The 25,279-nt window shown below is 34.2% G+C and overlaps 1 protein-coding gene across 9 annotated transcripts in view; it reads left to right on the top strand.

The window, feature by feature from the left end:
• The window catches only part of LOC106665612, a 370,792-nt gene that overhangs the window by 212,396 nt on the left and 133,117 nt on the right, over window positions 1-25,279 (top strand). For 7 of the 9 annotated variants that reach the window (XM_024227020.1, XM_024227025.1, XM_024227024.1 and 4 more), the window contains one exon: window positions 13,069-13,126. In XM_024227020.1, coding sequence (XP_024082788.1) covers window positions 13,069-13,126 — 58 coding nt within the window. Of the gene's footprint in view, window positions 1-13,068; window positions 13,127-21,226; window positions 21,295-25,279 lie in introns of those variants that run through there. The other 2 variants (XM_024227023.1, XM_014392123.2) reach the window with 2 other exon arrangements.

The following is a 25,279-nucleotide window of genomic DNA, read 5'->3' as shown; positions in this document are numbered from 1 at the left end:
ACAGGTTCACGACCCCGCAGATCCCATGAAGAAATCATATTATTAAATGTGTAACTTTTCTCAAAAGTGATCTTTTTTGTCTCGGCTAACTTCAAACATTTTTATTACGTTTACAAACTTTTATGTTCAATTGACATTAGTTAAACGATAATTGGTAACATGATTCATTATTAAAGGAATTAGGTTGTACCCATGGTTATATTTCTTTACTACCACTGCAGATGTGCGTAAGATGCTTGTTTTATGTATCAAATCTAAATTTTACGAATGCATTTCAAAAATGACATTCCCAGAGGAGTAGGCGAAACCAATTTCACGTGCCGGAGCGAGGGTGGGATTTTCAATTCTGGATGGAGAAGAGGATTGAACGGGAGGAAGGAAACAGCTAGTTAGGCGGCTCAGATGAAGGAGAAGCCTGAGGGAAAGACTGACGTACGGTTAGATAAACCTACTCCTTATCTTTCACCCGTTTCCCTTTCCCAAAATCTATCCGACCATCGTATAAGGGCGTAATATAGCCAAAGAGAAACCAACCTATGATAAACATGGGTGGAAATTTAATTAGTGAACCGTTTACGTTTATCAACAATGTTGTCGGTGAGGTTTAACAGAGCCTTTAGCAAAGAATTACCTATATAATTTAAAATGTTCATTAACAATGTGACTGCTTTTCAAAAAAAAAATAAAGGTATCAAAAAATTCATTATCTAGAATAATTAAACACAAAAACGCGATCTCCCGTATCTCTCTCTCACCCCTTTCTCACATTTTTTCATAAAGAACTTGTATTAGCATAAAAGAATGACTTATATCACCAACTATAAATAAGGATTAAAAGAAAATGAAAAATATTAAATAGTCCTATCACAAGAATTCTTATTGTTCGTGTGTTAGATTTTGACAATTTGGCCTTTTTATCCACCATTAGTTTTCTTGAATGATACCGTTTAGAATATACATATTAATAAAATAACAAAAAATGGTATTTTAAACATGAACAAACTTACAGTAAGTCCCTATACTGTAGGTTTTATTTTGCAAGTCAACATAACAAATTACTTTTTTGTATTTACACTATTAAGAATTAAGAAAAAATGATTAACGACAACATTTGTAAACCAACACAATGAAACTATAGTTAAAGTAACACAAGGACACCTTTAACTGACATTCTAGTTTACCCAACCTCCCAACTTTGTGCTTTGTTGTGACCATATTTAGTCTAATACATATTTACATAATCTTACCAGCCAGTTTGCAATAGTTTCCTCTTTTCCCAAGTACGGTCAAGGTTTTGAAAACAACCATTTTCATCTTCGATCGGGTTTGTTTTGGAAATTGAAGAACATCCTCCCTCATACGTACTATCTCATACTGAGATCTTATCTGACGGACCGATTTTGTCAACTCCGTCACGGAACTGAATTCTCACCTTATATACGTATTAGGGCGAGTGTTCCTCAGGGAAGCATAATTGGCCCATTTCTATTTTCAAAATACACTGCAGATATTGTTACACGTGTTAACATGTTATATACATATACATTCGCTGATGATACAGCGATTTTTACACGAAATTCGGATCCCTCAATTAACACTCAACACTCACAACAACACCTGAATGAATTAACAGTATAGTTCAACAAGTGGAGAATGAAGATAAACCTTACGTCAAAATATCTGTCTATATGTTTTCTAAATGAAGTCTGAGGGGTCACTGTAATGCCCAAGTACCTATGCTCTGCCACAAGAATGGGGATAAAACACATCCTTGTTTGACACCAGTTTTGTTTGAAAAAATCTCGTGCTTCCTTGTTTAGTCCATACGGCTGATTGAGTGTGTTCATAATACCTTTTAATTATTTCAATTATTTTAGTCGATAAACCTAAGACATTGAAATTGTAATAATAAATCGTCGGCCGATCTTCACTGTTTAGTCTGTCAGAAGCGTTAGACATTTCGCTACGGTCGCATTACATATTAACCTCAATCTCATCTTCTGTAGCTTGATGGTTTAAGATCAATCTTCTTATACTATTTGACATGACAACACGCTATTGGCCTTTCGCAATAATCAGTGCTTCTTCTGTGTTATATTTTGTCATGTTGTGTCCTTTTACTTCTGTCCTACCTTAACCTTCAGATGCCATCCGCAGGGCCAGAGGAGTTAATAAATGTTATTAATAGAGACTAGGTAACGAACGTTTAGTTAAATTTTAATCTATCACTAAATGACTTTCCGATGTTCTGGTGAATTTTCTTTCAAACCATCATAATTAAATAATGATTATTCGGAGATCGTGAGATGCGGTCTGGTGTGACGTAGGTTTTAGAAAAACATTTTCTTTATCGTGCCGACGTCGAACTCAACTCTAACACCATCCACAATTACTAATAATACTACATCAAATCTATCAAATACATACAAACCAACAAACATTTCCATGCCATTCATTCACGGCCCATCACATAAATTAAACACATTTCTCTCTTCCGGTAACTTTAAAATAGCTTTCAAAAACTATAAAACAATCCATACACTTTTTTCCAAAATTAAAGATCCCACACCAGTAACAAATAAATCTGACGTAATTTACTAAATAAATTGTTTAAATTGTCCGGCAACTTACATCGGTATTACATCCCAATATCTGGATAAGAGGGTAAAGCAAGATATCTATGATTGCAAAAAACCCAAGCAAAATCCTACAGCACGCCCTTTACACACAACAAAACAAACATAAACGTAACTTTTTAGAAATGGTTTACATCAACAGAGATAAACACAGCATCAATTACAGAACAGACACATGTATACTCAGTCGCAACTACGCCAATATCATTATTCAAATTCAATATCGATAACATACATATATCATCATCACATCCCACAAAACATATAATATAACATATAAAACATTCATCACATTCCACACCTCAAACATAGTCTAATTTTTCAACAATTTAGCTTTCTTTCCCCTAATTATCCCCGCTTATATAATCCTGAAAGGATAATCTGGCTGTACCATTACCAACGTTTTTCGTATCGTCAGCTCATTTCACCTCAAAGAAGCCGACTCCTTATAAATAAATGTCTTTCTATTGGGTTGTCCGGAAAATAATGCAGGATTTTGGTATTAAACAAAAAAAAAGAAACTAGTTACTTTAAAGCAATGTTCTTTAATCAAAATAATTTCCCATACTCTCAATACATTTCTCCCAACGTGTTGGTAACTTATTAATTCCGTCTGAGTAGAATTCAGAATTTTTAGAATTGATAAAGTCAATAAATGCATTTTCCAGTTCCGTTTGATTTTTGAATATTATGTGTTGTAAGTAGTGGTCCAGGTGTCTAAAAAAATGGTAGTCAGTAGGCGAGAGGTCCGGAGAGTAGGGTGGGTGAGGCAAAGTTTCATAGCCAAGCTCCAATAATTTTTGTGACGTTACACGTGACACATGTGGTCGAGCGTTGTCATGCAACAAAATGGGCCCTTTCCGATTGACCAAAGAGGGCTTCATTACTGCCAATTTCTGATGCATGGTATTAATTTGGTTACAGTATGATTCAGCATTGATGGTTTCGCCAGGATTTAAGAAGCTGTAGTGTATTAAACCAAATGAAGCCCACCATACCGTAACCATTACCTTTTTTTGATGAGTTGGGGGCTTTGGAGCTTCTCCTTTGTCGAGCCACTGTCCAGAACGTCTAGTGTTATCGTAGAGAATCCACTTTTCGTCACATGTAACAATTCTGGCCAGAAATGGGTCATTTTTGTTTCGACAAAGAAGTGATGCACAAACATCAAAGCGCTGATTTTTTGGCGATCGTTTAATGAGTGTGGAACCCAATTTTCGAGTTTTTTCACTTTTCCAATCGCCTTGAGGTGGTCAGCGACGGTCGTTTTACTGACTTTGAGTTGCTCTGCAAGTTCTCGAACAGTTGTTTTGGGGTTTTCTTCCACCACTGATCGCAGAACATCATCATTAAGAGAGGAAGGCCTTCCACGACCTTCTTCATCTTCAAGGCTGAAATCTCCCTCCCGAAATTTTTTAAACCACCTTTGCACAGTGCACTCATTAACACAACCCTCGCCCCAGACTTGGTTAATGTTTCTAGCCGTTTGGGCTCCGCTTCGGCCGAGTTTAAACTCGTAAAAGAAAATCGTACGAAATTCTCGCTTTGACATTATAAGGATGACTGAATTATTTCCAAGTAGCGGAATGCTACAGAGGTAAACAAACAATATCATTTGGAAGAGGATTAATAAGTGTTGACATTCATACAAATGAGTAATCCTGTAAACGTAAACAGAATATTTTATATAGATTTTTTTTAATGAAAACTTAAAATCCTGCATTATTTTCCGGACAACCCGATATATCGATTTCCTTCCCCACCCCTTCAACATCCAACGTATACAAACATAAAACAGCAATATCTCACTGGCACTCTCAACAGGAAACACAAGATTGGCACAATTACGCAGAAAACAAACACTTTGAGTGAATAGAAATACTTTGATTGAATACAAAAATATTTTTTTGCATTGTATAAATTCACTTTTTTCCACCATCCTACATTTATTTGTTAAAGTTAAACAATGTTTGTAAAGCCCAGGGACTGAAGATGATCTCAATAAAGATCGAAACGTTGACACGATAAAGAAAATGTTTTTCTGGAACCTGGACATACTTGACCGCATCTCACGATTTCCGAATAATGTACCATATATGCGTACTTTGGTTGATTAAGTTAAGCTTAAGACATAAACCAGACACGATCTCCAAATAATCATTAATTAACGGTCACTAAACACCACACATTTAAGCTTAAGTTTAAGTTTTTTGCGATGTCTGTTCCTATCAGTTGCTAAAAGCGTATAAAAGGTAAGCGGCTAGGAAAACCCACAGACTAACAGATGGCGAATCGTCGAGACGCGACAGACAGACAAAAGCAGGGAGACCAGGCAGACCGGATTATCGACTACAAACTACATTGCCAAATAATGAATGGATTGAGATGGATAGAAGAGGAGATTTGATTTCACTCGAGTGAATCTTTTATTCTATATTGATTTATTCTATTTATATTGAATTAGTAGAATTTACCTTTACTACAGTTTATTATTATTATAAAGTAATTATATACAATTTTGATGATTAACAGTAATATATACATACTTCCTTAACATTAAAATTAAATTAAATAATAAAAATTCGACTTCTAAAACGCTTGTATATGCAAGAACTTGAATGAAATAATCACTTAACTTTCTTGAGGGTCGACAAATAAAAATAAAGAAAACACTTTACTGACAGCGAATTTAAAAAATGTTCTGCTTTTTTTAGCTAAAAAGTAGATAAATAAATGTGAATTTAACAAAAAGGAACCTACCGTGGGCCTGGCTTGAGCCAGTTAGTCTTATCAAACCTAGACACACTAGAAGAATTTTCGAAAATAGAGCAGGAGGTGAGATGGTTTGGCCGGGTTCTTTAAAAACGAACGTTATTGCCGGTAACTTGGTTGCTTCTTTAAAATCCAAGCGGTTAAACTTCATATGGATTAGTACGAAATATGACTCGCAGAGGGAAGATAACTACATTTTAAAGCAACAAAAAAATATAGAGCTTCGAGGCAAACCTACTTCATATCTTATTCTGACCTTGCTCCTTCAGACTACCTCCTCTTACGTGTTCCTTGATTAGAAGACTTTTTCTAATGTGTTACAATCTGGTAATTGAGATGTTGTCGTCTAGCAATTAACCATAGATTCCGAAAAAAATTCTCTCACTCACCCTGATAGTTTTACCTTTACGCCCTTCAAATTTTAAATTTGTAGAAATCAGCATCATCATAAAGTCACTTTTATTAATGAAACAGCAACAAAAAAAAACCACAACTATAAATTGCTTCAATGTCCTGGGAAACCCCAAAGCCGCCTTTTCTTACCTAAGGTCTGAAGTAAGACGCTTTAATCAAGTAGTAAACTTTTAAAGAAAAGGGCAAAAGAACGCCGCGGCTTTAATAAAGAAGCCCACAAAAAGCCGACTAGCCCTTTTTTATTCCAACGAAATACATAAAACGGACTATATAAAATCTTGCCTCGTTCATCAACAAAGCCAAAAACGAGCCTACAGGTATGAGCCTTGATTATTTTTAAATAAATCATCTTCAACTGTTTTTTATAGCCACGCCATAGTTATTACAGTGTTAATAATTAATTGATATCCAGGTCGTTTATTAAGTTTGCCGACAAAAAAGAAGCGTAGGATTCGATGTCAACGAACCACAATGGCGCAGGATGAAGGGACATTTATTACACGGTGGCCCGGTTTAGATATTGATGAGAAAAAGAAACCGAGAAGATGATGCTCTCGCATGTTCAGTCATCATCCTTCATCACCTGCCCAGGATATTTACCAATGGTTTGTTTGTTCTCGCTTCTGCTAAATCTGCCCATTCGACGGATCACTATGAGGTTGTACTTCCGGCCGGAAGTAAAACTGTTCATTGTTGTTTGCTCGATTATTTTGTTTTGTACGAAAAAATATTTGACAAACGGATGAAACGGGCGAATTTTATATTAACAAGCTTTCCTTTTTTTCCAACCCATGACCAATTGTTTTTAATCGTTTTATTTAAAAGTTTGTTAGTTATTTTTAGATGAAATTTAGTTTATCTGTAATTTTGTTGTATATCTTTTGAAAGAGAATTTTTCATACTTTAAACTATTATCGACATTTTACACCCATAATAACATAACAATATACAAATTGTAATAAACTCTTTCGACCCTTTCAGAAAAATGAAGCACGAAGGGAAAAATATTTTATAGGAGTCAATAGACTCCTAATAGATTATACTAGGCTGAACATGAAGAAATGACCAGAGCTAAATAAAAAATAAACACCTGATCCGGAATAATAGAATGAGAGAATTTTTTTAAATATTGATAAATATGTGGTGTAATATGGTGTACACAACGTTTGCGGTTCATGCAATAGTACTATGTTTCTAAGGGTTCAAGTATGTTCATTAAAAAAAAAAGATAGTTCCAGTAAGTTGTTTTGCAACGATCCGGATTTCGAGCCCTTTAGCTTATCATCAGTTTGAAGGACTTCTACAACCGCGTCTCTCGACATAAATTGCCAAAGTGAACCCGCTGATACCTCCGCCGACGCGACGTTTCAATTAGCAGTTGATTTTTTTAATGGCGCTCAATTTGAACGTGCGAAACGCGGAAATTATAACACAAATAAATATTATAATAGTAAATACTTAATATTATTAAATTACTATTAAAATAATTAGTTTAATTATTTGGACGTTTGATAAATAAATATTATAATAGTAAATACTTAATATTAAATTACTATTAAAATAATTAGTTTAATTATTTGGACGTTTGATATTATTTATGTACATATTTAAAATGGGAGGTAGATCTAAATCTGTTATATTATTAATGCATTTATCACCATGTTCAATTTTACATTTTTTAATTTCAAATTTCTCAAACCAATCTAGTTCTTTCCCTTTGTTGAAACTATGTAACACTCTTGTATTTAAATTTGAATTGAAATGGTTTTGTTTCTTTTAGATGGTCCTTCAATTCCGAAAATTTGCTCGATTTAGGCAAGTGTTCTTTTACTCTCGTTTTTATTTCTCTACCGCTTTGTCCTATATATTTAATATCACAATCATTACAATTGAGTTGGTAAACCCCGCTTTTTGCCAAGTTGTCTACCTTGTCTTTAGGTTTTGAGAGAATGTTTTTAAGTGAACTCGAACTTCTAAAAGCTATTCTAAAACCTTGTTTAAAAATTTTACTAACATTTTCCGATAATTCACCAGTGTATGGCAAACAACGGAAACCTAATGATTCATCTATCTTTTTAAAAAGAATTGAACACCACACTCACTCCATCTTTTATCATTTCTGTTCATTTGTTTGTCCTTTTTGCTTTGCTGGTCGTGGCGTAATTTCAAGTTTGTCTTTTGCTAATAGTTCGTAATATGTTTTCCGTTGTACTATTTTCCTCCTTTTATTTTCCGTCCTATTTGTTCGAGGAATTTTTCTCCACGTTGGCGTGTTATCGTGAAATTATCGTTTTGTTCTGATTTATTAATTTTTTTAAACAATTTGTAGGTTTGTATGTTCCTTTCCGTATGTATGTGAATGTATGTCATTTAGGTTTCGTTTTGTTCCTGTGTATGGTGAGGGGAAGGATGGGTATGAATCTTTCCAAAAGATTTGTTTCATTTAATCACAATTTGTTTATTTAATTTAGAAAGGACGAATTTTGGGATTACGTTTAATTTCAAGAAAGCATGTGTGCGCGTTTTTTTAATTATTATTTTGGTAGTCTTATTTGGGTTACAGCCGTTAATGCGTGAAACGGTTTTTATCGTTTTTAGTTCGTTGTCTAATTTCTAGCTACCCAGTTGTACACTTTTTAGTCTGTGTCTCTTCTATTTTAATGATGCCATGTGCGGGTGGGGATGATTTGAGTCGACTTGTACGATGTCAGTTGCCGTTGGTTTTCTGTATATAGTGTTATCATTTTTTGTAATTGTTAGGTCAATGAAATTTCTGCTGTTATTGTTTTCTAAGAAAATTGTTCGTTTGTTTTTCGCCTTTATTGAAGTAATGCACATTACAGTTGTGATCGTATACTAAACATACAATGTGTGGAACAGTTAGTGAAGACAAACACACAGCGGCTTTTCTCACTTAATCAGATTATTAATAAATTTGGTAACAGTAGCTTGCAATAATTAATTGTTTAACAATAATAGATACGAGTTTAGAATGGTATAAGGTTGGAGGATCTCTTCCTTTTCTAGCGCCTTAGTGACCTGGGAGTGGGATGGCTCTGGGCAATTTGTCGCATCAGTTGATTGGGGTGCGCTACGATGATCCTGTGGTGTCAACTGAAGGTGTCCTGATCACCATGTTAACGTAAGGGATGTCCAAGTTGTTGAGGATAGTCTGGTTCCGAAGTATCTCGGGGCATTTTTTTATTAACCGGAGGATACGATTCTGAATGGTTTGCACCTTTTTAATCTGTGAATCAGATGCCGATGCCATATGACGCATCCGTATTGTCAGACAGGCCTTATGATCATTAAGTAAATGAGTGACTTCGTTGGGTTCACTTTTACTTCACAACTTCTACACCAATTGCTGAAGCTGTTCGTGAAGTCCTGTAGCGCGGAATGGGCTTCTTCACTGGTATCTTGTTTTGAAAATACGGCAACGTCATGAGGAAAGCGGGCTGTTTTTAAAAGCGCATTTGTTGAGAAATCGCTTGAAAAGAGAAAGTAGAGAAAAAGCCCGAGTACTCTACTTAGAGGTACTCCTGATTTAATTCCGAAAGACGGCGAATGGGCTTGTCCATATCTTCGATTCGTAAGGAAAGACTTGCGGTACAGGGAGTCATCGAGGTAAGGTTTTAGATTTATTAATAGACCTGAGTGCCACACTTTGCCACTTGTCATATGTGAGATATTGTGTTTCGCTAGTTTTCTGTAACCCTTTTGTACTGATATTTTTATTGCTATTATTGCTTATAACTATATTTTGTATCTGTTGCCTTCTTTCTTGCGGAAAGGTAAATTTTTAACAACTTTTTTAAAGGAGTGTGTAAGCTTTTTATTGTATTTGATCCATATCAAAGGTTAATATTGATATAATAAAACAGTTAAAGGTAATTAAAATGGAAATTATACAATTTTTGTACATTGGAGTTTTGAGTATTCTCCATATTAAAAATTCATTGTTTATAATTTTTTGGTGCATTCTACGCTTATGTGTGATTAGTTATCGTTCTTTCTTAAAATATATTTCTTGTACACTGTCTTCATTCTGGGAATTCCATTTAAAAAAATTGCAAATTTATTTCAGTGTCCTTTTCATGAGGGCTTAGACCTTTTATTCTATTTGTTCTGTACCTGAGGAGGAGTTAACACAAAAAAATTACCGTTTTTTATTTTTCTACGTATGGAAGATATATTTTAAATTCGTTTTCCGTTTTACCTTTCATGGATTTTATCATTTTAATTTTATCATTTACCGGTTGCTTCTTCAGAAATCCGAAGTATGACTTCATCAAAAAGTCGCAATAAAAAAAATTGATTTACTGTCCATTTAACAAAGGACTAATAAAACAAGGAGGGCGTGCCTACCAGAAAAAAATACTTCTCGCACTTTTGTGGAATTTTAAATTTGTTATCCAGTGTGAATTTATCCCGGAAATGATACGAAGACGTGTGATAGTCAGATTAGTGAGTTCGTACATTTTTTTGAAACAGTCGTCGTGTTTTTTGCTTTTTATTGTTTGTTTTCGTATTTCTCGTTGGTATTTTTTATAGTCTATCCATCATGTACTTTAGTGCTGCCATTTCGTTCGTTGAGGGTGGTCTCAGTCAACTCGAATGATGTTGTTTTTCATACTTTTTGTCGGAAAAATAACTCAATGTGTGGTGTTTACACGACACACAGTAATGACACATCTACACCGAAATCAAACACTTTGAGTCCTGACGATGATCACAATAAAGATCGAAACGTTGGCACGACAGAAAAATGTTTTTGTATACTTACGTCACACCAGACCGTACCTCACGATCTCCAAAAATCATTATTTATTTATTTTGCTTGTAAGGTTTTAAGGTTTATAAACTGCAAGCGTTGCATGGGAGAGAAACAAGTATGTAATAATTATTGTTGAAAAAAAAAGAGATAAGTTGATATCTGATGCAACTGCGCAGCTCTGTGGAAACAAACATGGTTAATCTGAAAACGGCATGGGAAAAAATTGATAAATCCAACAGCGTACATGTAAATCTTTACCAGAGGGAGCCGTCTATTTGGTTAGGCGGGCGGGGGATGTCTGTTGTGGCAATGTGTCAAAAACTCGCATGTCGCTCACATCCACGGGCTCGCACACGCGCTTCTGCTCCTACTGTATCATTAATCTCTTCCCTTCACCAGCATCAAAGCATCACGTGTTAGGCCCTTGAGGGAGGAATTTGGGAAATTGGTTTATATAAACAAAGTTCAGCACCCTGTCTTTGTAGGGGGGCTTCATTAATTTTGAGAATAACTAAGGAATACCCTGAGAACATTGATTAGCCAGATTCGTCACAACTTTCCGAATCTCGTTTCTTGTATTTCGATATTTATATCCCAAACCCTAGATCTAGAATTTACAAAGTTTCAGCATCCAAAAATCAAAAATACTCTTCCTTTTTTTTTGCATTTGATTGATATTAAGTCAAACCCCGAAAGGAAGGAAGAAAAACGTCGCCAGTACTAGGTTGTTTTCGAAACCGGAGAGGTTTTTGTTACTTCCCGCTATTACAGAGACTCCAATTTCCCAACCCTTCTTGTATTTCCCCTTTCCTTAAGCTGTCATTTCTTCCTTGGCTCTTTTTGCGTTCGGTCTTCCTTTAATTTCCTTCTTCAGGGCATTTCTCCGCTGCCCCTTTCTTATATGGACTATTTGTATTAAAACGTCAGAAACTTTGAAAGTCTTGATCCTATTAAGCCTTTTGGCTGTTACTTTCACCAACAAGCAAGTAAGGATCTTGATATAATCAATTTCCTCTTTTGATAATATTTCCATTCCGAAAAGGTTAATAACCCTAATTGATAATGTTCTGCTTTAAAAAAAAAGACGAGACATACATACCAAAACAAAATAATTTACATGATAGAGATAAAAGGCAGATAGATAAATAAACAGTGGAGGAGAGAGTGAAATAAATGGATAGTCAGGCACAGGCAAGCAGTCAGATAGATTCGGCTAGATGATGAGGGTCTTAGAAGACGGTGTTAGAGTGTGGGTGGGAGGGAGAGATAGAGATAGATATGCTGTTCACTAAAAAAAAGCCATACGTATATAGTATAGTAGTGGTAAAATTACAGAGAATGAGAAGAGAATGAAAGAAAGAGAGCGAGTTGGAAGGAAGAGAGAATGAATAAATGAAGATTAGCTTATACCACCAACAATTTATTGACGTTGACCAATCTTACATCCAAGAGGGAGAAAAAGAGAGAGAGATACATAGATACAAAGAGGTACATAGATAGAGATGAGAGAGAGAGAGAGAGAGGGAGTGACAGAATTGAGAACATTTTATTTATAAATATTACTGATGTTGTACTATGATTGAACATAATCTAATGAGGGAAAAGATTTTAGATGTTTCTGATAAATATATTTAGGTTTACATGATTTTTAACGTGGTTAAATTATTGTAAATTTTATAGGTTACGACACAACCTCATTTTAGGTGCAGTTTGTAAAAGTAGGTGTTTTTTTAACTTTACTTACTTTTTACTTTTTTTTTATACGTTAAAATGAGAAACAATATCAAATAGGTATCATAGTTTTTGTATTGTTATTATGTCATGGAAAATAGTTAAAATTTTGTATTTTAACAAATCATAAATTTTTAAAATGGGTAAGTTTTAGTAATCATTGTTTCCTGCTTTTTTTTTAATGTTTGTGTTTTATGTTATGTTCATACAACAATTAGATTACAGATATAGCGAATACACGCATGTTTAGTAACATGTAACTTATGAAAAATTTTACTAGTTTATTTTTACTACTAACTTGACCTCTCTTAAACCAAGGAGAGGGAAAGTGAAAGGAGAGATTAACTTGCAAATATTGTTATTTCATGGGGACGAATCTTCTTCGTAAAACGCTAGTTTTGATGTTTAATTTGGCTTTCATATGACCGTATATTGTCCTCATTTACTCTCCGACTCCAACTCTTTAGCCATTAATATACCATTTTTGTATCAACACTGACGAGAAAGAAAAATAGAAAAAATGCCGTTATGCACCACACGTGGTTCCCGTTGGTACGCGTGGGCTAGCGGCTAAATACTACAACTGTTAAATGCAGTCCTTTGTTTGTTCTCAAACACCAGTTACCAACACGTAACTTCCATGAAAATGCCCTCCGTTTCAATTAATATAAAGTACCTATGGGTTGCCATTATCGACAAATTTCCAAATTAATTTTTCCCCTCGATTTCTGATTTCAGGTGATGGGAAAAGAGGTGTGATGACAAAGCAGGCAGCGGCGACTCCTCCATCGGACGGGTAAGTAATTGCAATTGTAAAGAAAGGCGGAAGCTTTTATGGTGAAATTGGATTTTGTGTGTCGGTCTTCGGAATCCCAAGTGGCCGGAATTGATCGACTGGGAAAGCGATGATTCTACCCCGCTGTGATCTATTTCACACCCTCACCCCTGTTTTTCGCCAATCTTGGTAAACAGAAAACCCCCTCGGGAATTCTTACGTGTTAGGAGCGCTATTATAACACTCTTTCCTGTGATCAGGTGCTTAACCGACGTCTCAATTTACCAAACGTTAATGTTGTGATCGGTTTAAATTTCATCGCCATTTATATCCACAGATGATGAGTTTAGCGAATTTTACGACGAAACGTTTCGAAAAGCTTCTAACTCAATCAAGAGCCTTAAGTTCACAAGGGTTTAAGTAAACGGGAACTTCCTGAGTTCTCTGTTTGCTCTTCAGTTGGAATAGAATGTTTGCGGAATTCTAAACTTAAAGTGTTCATAAACAACAACTCCTTCGAAAATGCATGCAATCATGTTTCAAAATATTCCTCACCTCGCCAATCACATTTCTCTAAAACCAAAAAAAAAAAACCGAACGAATTAAACTATTTTTAGTCGTATGACAAAGCTTTTATACTTTCTTTTTGTCATATGGGATAAAATGGCAACAGCCCGTCACCGGGGTGGCGTTAAATTGCTTCAGTGCTAATTGTCGGAAAATTCAAGCACAGTCTTTTGTCAATGAAGCGCCTGCCTCACAGACTCATTAGAGGCGGGGCTCTAACGTGAAAGAGCCGCTTGATTAATTAATGTCTTCTAATCCTATTTAAATTGAAAATAAACACATATATTATTCCTAAACCGCCGTGGAATGCCATTGTCTTGAAAGGTATGTATTTTCACAAATACTTACAGCAGCCCCCAGCGATCAGCAGTAATGGAAAATAAATTAGATATTTCACTTTCCAGCTGGTCCACTTAATGAAGTGATAACTAAAATGATATTTCGAAGGGAAATAGTTCAAGATATTAACCAAAATTCCTTTAAGGTAGGTATAACACAAAGTTTAAATCGTAGCGACGAAAGGATCAATAAGAAAAAAGTCATTAATAGGAAATAGAACTATAAATCATAGAAGGCATTTAATGATTAACCAAGAATATATTATAACAATCAAAAACCTCATTTAACAATTTACACAACTACATTTTAACAATTAATTACAAAAGTGGGTTTTAATATGAACATTTATTTGCCAAACAAATGCGTCTTTTTTTCAATGAATTATCACATTTAATTCAAGATTAATGTGATATTATTGTGGATTTGTACTTACAGTTTCTTTGGAAGTTTTCTAAGTAACTTGAATTTAATTAGCTGCAATGGCCAACAAATGCAAAGTTTTCACTCAATAAATTAAGTAATAATTTCAGTAGTTGTCATTAATCATTAGAAAACCTGGTAAAATGATAAAATTAAAGCTAAGTTAAAAATAAAATATTATAACAAGAGACGAACAAAAACGCACAGTATACTCTTAAAATGTTATCATTTAAAAAAATATTGTATTAGACGCTTTATTATTAATTGATAACTCAGCAACAATGAATCAACCTAAAAAAATACATACAATAATTTCGAATTATTGTTTCACATTTAGCTGAAATTAGATTTTCTCCTTCCAGTCGGTCGAAAACATAAATGTAATAATAGCATTTTAAAATATATTTTTGTTTTGCAATTGGTTATTATAATATCGTATATATAAAAGATTACAGCAACGGCGTAAAAATTAGAAAGAGATATAAAACAACTATTAATCGTACTGATTTTAGTTCATATAATCATGAGCTATGTGATTTATCCTAATTGACTGTCATGATTTCCTTCGAAGGTTATCGATTGAACGGAAGAGTAATAAGATATATCCGCTTAATTTATTGTTCTCATTAAATCAACTATGGCTATAACTTATTACTGTATTTACTTCTATTTAATCGAAAGTATAAATCAAGAGGTTTATTTTCATTATTTTTACATTTATAAAATGAAAATCTCTTTAATCTCCTTACTGAAAGGACAACAATTTTGTTAACTCCTCTCAAGACATTTGTAAATCTCCCTGTCATTTGTAAATTGAAATCATTACATTTTGTAAATAAAGTTATAGATTCCGGTAAATATATTAAATTTTAAAAATCTCTTAATTGAAATCGCAAAAGTAAATGTTAAGTTAACTGCGAATGTATAATTTTTGGTCTTATACATGGTTCATTAGCATGTATAAATATAATTACAGTAATGTTTTTTTGATGATGTCATATAATCATTGTTATCATACTCCTAAATCTATGAACGACATTAATCACTCCTAAGTGGCTGACTTGAATTTTTAGCCATGCCGTCTCCGATGTCGCCGTGTCCTTATCTCCACCTCCTAAAGTAATTGGTTTAGCTTGTTTATCACCTGGTATTCTGATCAGAAGTTCCAAACCCGCTGATTTGATGATCCATTCTACTGTTATCACGCCGAATTGAAGGGAGCGTTGATTCGATAGGCGTGATCCTGGCTATTTTAGACTGTTATTTTAAAAAGGAAAAAATAACACCTCCTCGACTTCTTTTCACCTCGTCGTGTTCATTTCAATCTTGAAATGGAATACGAATTTCAACAAAATCGCTCCCCTTGTAGAATATTCGGGAAGGGATAGGAATGTCCGGTGATATGATACAATAACCGAGCTATCCTCTCACTTACAACCACTCATTATCAGAAAATGAAACTTGACTTGTTCCTGAGGGATAATTAACTTTCCAGAAGTAAAGATTACCTCATTTTCTTCTTTATCATAAGAAAGGTCTATTAAGACCAACATGTTTTAAACCATTTGTATTTTTGTTCTTTAAATAAAATTATATAAAATACTGTATGTGATAAAGAAAAAAATTGTAAGAATGATATCCACTTGATAAAAAATTAATTAACAATTTATATAGACAACATTACCTAGAACTTGTACGTTTTCTTGATAATTGTTCACCACAGAACATTAGAATATTGTTAAAATTTGGAAGAGGCTGAATACAACGAAATAAACACAAATAGCATTTCCTATGATTTGTATAATGTGCTTTTTATAAAACCTTTTGAACGATTTATAAATAATATATCAATATGACAATAACTTATTTTCCATATATATATATACATTTCCTATGATTTGTATAATCTGCTTTTTATATTTATATTTANAATAAATATAAATATAAAAAGCAGATTATACAAATCATAGGAAATGTATATATATATATGGAAAATAAGTTATTGTCATATTGATATATTATTTATAAATCGTTCAAAAGGTTTTATAAAAAGCACATTATACAAATCATAGGAAATGCTATTTGTGTTTATTTCGTTGTATTCAGCCTCTTCCAAATTTTAACAATATTCTAACGTTCTGTGGTGAACAATTATATATATATATAAGAAAATGAAGCATGCCAGACAGAATGAGTAGTACTATTTTGATGTATATATTACACTGTAGAGGTGCCTTTGGATTTTTGATGCTCAGTGGACAGTAGACGGATAGATAGATTTATGCAGAGAGGCGTTAAATCGGTTGAGAAAGAGAGCGAGAGGGGAAAAAGAAAAGAGAAAGAGCATAACTTTTCAAGTTGTCGTTAAAAAATGTACAATATTTCTAAATTATCTTATAACATAAGTGGGTAGCTAATTATGAAATTCAAGTGAATGTAAAACGAGGTTTTATCAAAGATAAGTTTCTGCTTTACATCGAGGCCCACCTTCGTACGAATCATTTATGCTGTTACATTGAAAGGTGGATGAAGTCGAAAATCCAAACTTTCGGGAAATCGCAAGTTTACAAACACTCATTTTTTTCCAAAATCGAGTGGTACAAAAAAATACCACACAGATATTTTTCTGGTTTTCTCAACATTAGCCTAGCACCCTGAAGTGTTTTCGTATATTTCATTTAATACTTTTATATTCACGGTAGACACAGATTTGCACAAAAGAGTACGAAATTCTGGCTACTCTTAAAATATGGTAGTGTCCTTGCTACATCTTCGACAAGAAAGGTTTTTTTAAATAATTGAATTATAGTCTTATTGTTTAACGATATTACCGATGGTGTAGATGAAAGGAAAATGTGGTTTGGGTTAACCACTACCGGCTTGTTTGGAACGTAGGACGTAGGAGAGAGCTTAGGGCTTAGGCGGATGGATCAATGCTTCCGTGCCTCACAAGGTCGTGTTTCTTTCGAGTCCGTTACGTTCCTTGTACGTTTTCCCTTTTACTCCCAATCTATTCGCACATATTCGAGTAAAAAAACAGGCAAATTTGTGGGGGTTTTTTCCGCAGTTTATAAATAGAAAGGAGGGAAAAAATCGACTGTCTTGCGAAATTGTCATGATAAACCGCAAAATCAGTGCCGTCCCGCACGACGGAACCTCTGTGAATCATTGGATCCGCTGTCAAATTGCGTCTCTGTTCCATTCCTAAAATGCAAAGAAATCGTTATTCGCCTTTCTTTTCTAAACATCCATTGGTGCAGACAATGCGGTTATTATAGATAAGGCTGGCCATTTTGGGGGATTGACTATTAAAAGTTACGAAAGAAAAGGTGAAGAAATTTTATTTTTAGACAAATACAAACTTTTTAAATAAGTAATTTCACCTTACATTGTGAAATACTATCCAAAGTTCAATTTTTAAAATATACCAATATAAGATCGGGTCTAATCTCATTTAAAGTTAAAATGATCTTAAGTCGAAATTATGAGTTTTCATAATTCAAGTATTTGCCTTAATGATTCGTTTAAAACCAGATTGGCGGAAATAAATCGTTTATTTACCCAGAGGATTATTTCTCGAATTAATTTTTCCCGCGAAGAGCTGATTGAAAGTACACAGTTATTAAGGACTTCATTTATCGAATCGAAATGAAAGACAAATTGATTTAAACATTTTTCAGTGTCGTTTTTATGTTAATGTCGCATTCTCGTCCGAATTGATATAAAGAGGTCTTTTCTAGTTAAAGGGGTTATAAGACGGAAGGGCGAAGGGAGAGAATAACGAGATGCTTCACAAGCATAACAGTATTCAAGAGGACGAAGCCCTATCAAGAAAGTGCACTCTAAAGTATTAGTTTAGCGCATTGAAATTGAATTAAATTTTTTTGACCGGTCCTCTTGTTTCTTTTATATATGTTTTTCCCCTTGTTGAAAGTTATTATTGAATAATTGATCGATGATAATCAATTGGGAGAAATTGTATTATTGCGCTTTTAGCGAAGTCTTTTTTGTTATTCCCACGTCGATTTTGCTTCTTTTCTTTCTCTTCAAATTAGGTGCTGATAAACAAATTATTTTAGAAAAGACATGTAATGCATAATAAAAACGATCGTTCACACATAGAATAAAATAAAATTAAGCAGGTTTATTTATTATAAATTAGTGATGCTCAGAATGCTAAAAGAGCTCACTACACACTCGAACTAGCATTGGTGTTTTTTTTTATGAAGTCTTTGTTAAAGGGAAAATCTGCTAATTATAAAAATTCCTCACCAGTACAAATGGACAACACTACAATTATCCTTGCTTCTCAATTTTTAACAATATCTATATGACTGTAGCCAGAACAACTTCGGTAATGATGTAATAATTAATCAACGTGCTCGTCTAATTTACATATTTAAGTCAAGTCAAGGGTCCAATAAGCCGGGTTATCGAGACTTTAAGGTTGTAAGTAGTTAGGGTAAACAGGGTTATCAACTTAGCCCTCCTACTTAGTCATTTTCGCAGGGAGGCAGTAGTTGATGATATCTAATATTAATTACAAACATAACAGTAAAACACTAATGGTTTAACTTAGTGACGTTCGTCCATTAGACATCCTGAAAACCGTGTTATACTGCACACACATGCTATTTAGCATGAGATTTCATTTACTTGTGTATAGTATAAACAAAATGGCATAAAAATTTAGTAAATTGTTACGTGCCTTTGTTCAGAGTGAGCATGATGAGTTTTCTTCTGATAGGAATTTCTACAGGGAATAAAACTACCTCATGATTTGGTGATGTCAGCAACAACAGTTTCTGTTCAATCACGACCATTTCACCCCTTCCGAGCTGATTGCTACAGTTCGTAGGCCTATTTACTGACATCAAAGTAGGCGCATCTTCGAGGCCCCTCTTCCTTGCCTCACAAAGGCCAACGAACTCTTTAACCGTCTTACGTATGGTAATTCACAAACGTGGAAAATTCCTTTTTATAATAGTTAGGAGACTTTGTCGTTTCCGAGTGTAGGGCAGTTACATGCTCAAATGTTTGCCAAAATGAAAAACCGGAGGGGAAAAGCAGTTTCTGGGCTTACAAAGAGGCAGAGAATCCCGTGGCAAGCTTTACTACCAATTACGAAGGAGGTAAAAGATAATATTTTATATTACGAAAAAACACGGTCGTTTTTCCCAACAAAGAATTATTGCTTAAATAAATAACTAGAGATAAACCAGTAAAAAATCTCAATTGTGAGCAAATTCCACGTAGTTATACGACTGATGATTATTATCTTTTGATTATATTTATATTAATATTAACTTAGTTCAGTACTTAAAAGGCTAAATATTTTTAGAATTATTATAATACTAGCTATGTACCGGTCATGTTAGAAAAAAAAAACCCACCGCGGGATGAAAATTTCGTCTGGAATAAGGCGTTCTGAATGCTAAACCATCATGACCTCGGAGCGGTGCTGGTTTTAATAGTTTTACTTCTTAAGAACCTTTACTTTTTCAGGCAATTTCAGTATATTAAAATTAAAACTAATTATTATTAATATATTTAATCATACAATTCGCAAGCATCAGGCGCAGAAGCTTCATCGGTTTTGTTCCAGCTTTGTAATGATTTTCAAATATCTGAAGTCGTTGTACTATAAACTAAGCAAAGAGATTTGAAATTAGCACAATGCGGTTTATAAACTTCAAGTATTTTAAGGTTTTCTCTTTTAACATACTTAAGATTCACAGCCAACCCTGGGTGTTAAAAGAATCGTTCAATTATTACACAACAAAAATATCGTCAAGTCTATTTATCCTAATAATAAAGAATTATACATGAATTATACAATTTCAACGTATGTAGGACTTTCAACTTTTCCTGACCCCCTCACACATTCTAATCATCAAAGGTTTATTCCCCCTTGATTAACCAATTGATTTAACATCCACATAAACTTGTAGGAGTGCTTCTAATCAATTTTTGGGATTGTCTCTTTGATTACGTGCAACTTGAAGAACTTGGTGGTTTTACGATGTTTTTTACAACAAGTGTTTACAACATTATTTTCCCAATATAATTTTTTAAAATATTTTCTTAACTGTACTAATTTTTAAAAGAAATTTCCTTTAAAAAGTTTTTTTTTAGAATTTTTTTTTAACTAACTGCATTTAGATCGGTTTAATATTGCTGGACTTGCTGGATTGGAAATTTCTAGGGGCTTTAGTATTTTTGCACTTGGCTCAAGAGAAAGTACAAAGTACAAACGCTGATTAAGATTGTTTTGGTTTGATTGTACTCATGACGATTTGTCTGAATATTGTGCAACATAAAGGTTTTGTTGTTAGCCTGGAATAACAATTGTAAACGTGTGATCAAGAAAACATGCTTGGGTGAATTTTAAATGGTTTTTCCGCTGCATGCTTTTATGTAAATATATTAACATATTGCACGTACAAAACATTTTTGTGTTTTCAAACATGCAAAATCTTGAAAAGATTAAACAAAATTGATAATTATTTCAATTAATATTCTTTTTATGTAAGGTCTTGGTTGAGATAAAAAAAGTTCGTGTCGCGGGTGGGATTCGAACCATTTTTGGCTCAATACGCCTTCGTGGGTTCGAATCCCGCCCGTGACAATAACTTTTTTATTTCAACCAAGACCTTACATAAAAAGAATAATTAATTGAAATAATTAATATGGTCAATTAGGACCACTAAACCCAAATGGATTAATATTAATAATGTTCTATTTTAATACATTTGCTTGCATGAATAAAGCTAATATTGGTGGTGGTTTCTGCAGGTGATGGAGACCGGTGAACACACGTCGACACGATCTGATGTCCCTTGGAACCCAGCCAGCCTTTCAAGGTAACATTTTGACCAGCCAAAAACCGAATAATCTACCCAATTCTCAGGTTGAATCATTTGTTAAAACAGACGAACATGGAGGTGATAGTGTTAAATTTATACAGCCGAAACTACGTGTACCCATGATCAAATGCTATCTCCGAAATTTACTTCGGCCAAATAGACGGGCTTAAAAATAATTTATGTTCAAGATTAAGGAAGATTTTCAACAAGGAACCGGACGTGTTAGTGACAGTTTAATGGCTTGGAATAGCAATTAGGCGAAAGACACGTGTTTACATTCACTCGCTAACAACTTATTCCTTCTTATTTCTAGGAGTAAATTAGATTCATTACGATTTCGTTCAACTTTACTGCTATGATTATACTACCTTAAGTTATATTCGTTACATAGTTGACAATTTTATGCATGGGTAACTTTTAAATTGAAAACTGGTAAAGTAATGACACATTTTCTCAATATTTTATTATATTTTGTGCAATTGTATATTCTTTTAACCCTCTTTCTAGGAGGGAAAATGCAGTCAAAACTTTGTTTATAATATATTTTGTAATATTTCTAACACCATAGTTCGTTGGGTGTGCCAAAACGTTCTCTTGTGTCTGTGTACCAGTCTAGTGTAAATCTTCTGTAGAAACTTTTTTTATATTTAAACTTCTACGTCGATTCTCAAAGTTTCACTGGCAGGCGAGGCAGCGAACTTTGTATTCAATTTAGCAAACTTAATTTAAAAAAGTTAATTCCATGAAAATACTGTAAAGGAAAATTCACTTGATTCAGATCTTGACTGTCAATTTCCCCTATTTTCATTGATAGTGATAGTTTACATTATTTGCTCTACCGGTTGAACTACCAAATTTATCAATTCAAACACATATATATTTCGTATAAGCTAAATGCAAAATAAATAGTAAACAATTAATTTACTTGCAAATTAAACCTGCCAGTGCATTTAAGTTAATAAGTTACAAATTGTTTTTTGTATAGTTTCATACCAATTTTAAATAATCAATTTATTTTAATGCAATGACGACTGATACAATGGCACGACAAATCTTGAAATAATATTAAAAATAGATAGTAATAGTATTTATTATTATTGCATATTTAATAGCGAAAGATTGATTGATTAATTTTTTATTTATAGTCGCAAAATTTAAACAGCATTGCCTGCTAACACTTCCAACGACGAGGGGAGGGAGAGAGAGAGAGAGAGAGAGAGAGAGAGAGAGAGCGAGCGAGCGAGCGAGAGAGAGATAGATAGACAGACAGACAGACAGAAGGAGAGACAAAAAGAATAGAAGAAGATAAATCTAGACACAGTCTCATTATTCATAAATTCCTATTTTATTCTTATTCCTTTCCTTTCCTATTTACATATTATCCTCTCAGGTAAGCTGATAAGCGTACTTTACACAGATTCTATCTAATTTGAACTCATTTAATTTAGGCTCGATGGGGTACTCAAAATTTCATCATCAGCTCTCACTACATATTCATACTGATAAATACATTCACTCTCAAAATACACGAAAGAACGAGATATCTATCAATGCTACAAACATTACAACAATTTGTCTTCCAAAAATTCAGGATTCAGGGATTCAAATTCTCGTTGCCGTGGTCAAGGACAATTCTCCTGACGCGTGACATTCCTACATGCTCACATATGGATTCCTTACAATAAGGAGGGACATATTCGCCGGCTTTGGCCAAAAGGTAAGTGGTCGTGTATCAACCAAGAACGGCCTATTCGTTGCCGGATGAAGATGATCCCTCTTCTTCGATTTAGATCCTCCAATGCCCACCCATCAACCCTTCGCTCGATAAGTGAAAATTTTTATGCCCATCTTGTCTGTCTACCTCTTATAATCGTGTTTTTTATTTGATTTTTAGCGTCAAACGGCACCAATAAATCAACATAATTATTGTACCCTACTAACTTCATTGATCAATTTTTATTTGATATTTTATGAGACATATCATTATATATTGATAATATTGTTTCAATGTAAGCTATTTCTTAATTTAGCTGTTTGTTTGTTAATCATACATATAAACATATGAGGTCATATGTTTATATGTATGCACCTATCAAGTGGCTGAATTCAATTGTTTTCTATCAGAAATGCAATGTTTTTTAAACATTCTTTCTAGTGACCCCAATTTCACTCTATAGATTACGCATAAAGATCTGTAGGTTGATTGTTGGGCATGCAGGATGCTTCACCAGAAAAGGGTGTGAATAATACATAGGGCATGTCTGAATTTCAGTGACGGTTTCCAGGCCTCAATGTATTCACACGTCAAAATTCTGACACAAATGGGGCCCTCATCTGATATGCAAGATGGACAGGCGAATCGGATCTAATTCGAGGCGAAGTCAAGTTATTTTCGTTAAATTGTTAAAGGAAGGGGTTAAAGGGATTTCTGAGCCGTCTCGCTCCTTGATGTCTCGTTTATCAACGTCACTGCTCGTTCATCATGTAGCCGTTGGGCGAGATGGCATTCGCGAATTCACATTTACAATTCTTGACGACTTTAATCAGGGGGAGTTTCATGACACCGCTCGATGACACGATTCCAAATCGTCTTCGTCTGGTTTAAAACTAAATGAATAAAGTATGATTCTGAAGAGTTCACCATCGATCGGGAACGGTTAGAGAAAAAGGTGTGCGCTGTGGCCCTGGACGGTCGTTCTTGCCGATTTCCCACTGGTATTTTAGAGAAAGGGTCGGAAAAAGATTCCGGCTTTGTCCCTTTCGGGTCGGGCCAGCCGTTGATGAAACGTATTTACTTTTCTCTTTACCTCGACCCGTTCTTCTTTGTTGTTTTCAAAGTTTCAAACTACATTGATCGATATGCTTGAGTCGAGACGAATTGTGTTGGGGGGAACAGGTTTTTTGTTTAGGGTTTATCAAGTAGATTTGTACCGTAAGAAAAGAAATATAGAATTTAATTCAATAGGGAAACTTATATCTATACTTTTACAAAACATTCAAAATACTTAACGGTTTATTCTCTGATTTCTATACAGATCAAATTTCCAATCAAAGTAGGATCGGATAATTCATCATCTTTATTTTATTCTTATCTATTACTTATCTATTCTAACTATTATTTTATTCTTATCTTTATCTTTAGGCGTGTCAAGGTGATGTTTTTAAAATCACTGCTTGTTTTCTTTTTAGAAACCTTTAGACTCAGATTTCACGCTTTTCTTATTGATCAAGCAAAACGTACACCATACATGGATATAACATGTTGATAAAACAATTATAGAAACAAAATAAAGAAATATCTTTTTAACATATTATTTTAACCATTCAAGAAATAAAAATTAAATGTCTGACTGATTTATAAAATAAATAAAACAGTCTCTGAGGTCTTCTAACACTGTTGTTCGGAAACCGGCCATCCTCGTCCGCAGCACGATGCCAGGATAATTATAAGTGCTATGTATCATTCGTAAAGTGAGCATTCTATGACAAGATGAGAGAACGTCTGGGCGACAGCCTGGCTGTATGGGCCTTGCTGGCGAAGTCTCCAGCCTGAGACGGTTTAGGTATGACTGTGATGCAGATGCCATTACCTGTTAACACTTGTGTTAGCTTATGGTTGAGTGGAATTTTAATTGTTCCGTTTTTTTAATTGAGGGTAGATACTTTCAGTTTTGCCTTCCCTTCTGTGAAGTACGCCACATCTCTTCCCACTCGTCAATAGCTATCTGAATATACCGCATCTCGAAGGTACTGGATGTTTGCAATATGTTATTTCGGCGTTTTCGTCCCTCGCAGCTTATTTAGCCAAGCGGTCTGCCTCCTCGTTGCCGTTTATTCCTACATGAGCTTTGGCCCAATGGAAAATTACCTCTCCACCCATTCCGTTATCAGTGATCACCTTTCCGAATGGTTTCTACAAGAAAATCATGGCTCCTGGAATTTTTAGAGCAAACAAGAATACCTGACTGTCCGTTCGAAATAT

This window comes from Cimex lectularius, unplaced genomic scaffold, assembly GCF_000648675.2.
Source record: "Cimex lectularius strain Harlan isolate CLEC.00 unplaced genomic scaffold, Clec_2.1 scaffold104, whole genome shotgun sequence".
In the NCBI taxonomy this organism is placed as follows: domain Eukaryota; kingdom Metazoa; phylum Arthropoda; class Insecta; order Hemiptera; family Cimicidae; genus Cimex; species Cimex lectularius.
The sequence above is the reverse complement of the archived record's forward strand: the minus strand, read 5'-3'. Positions and strand labels throughout refer to the sequence as shown.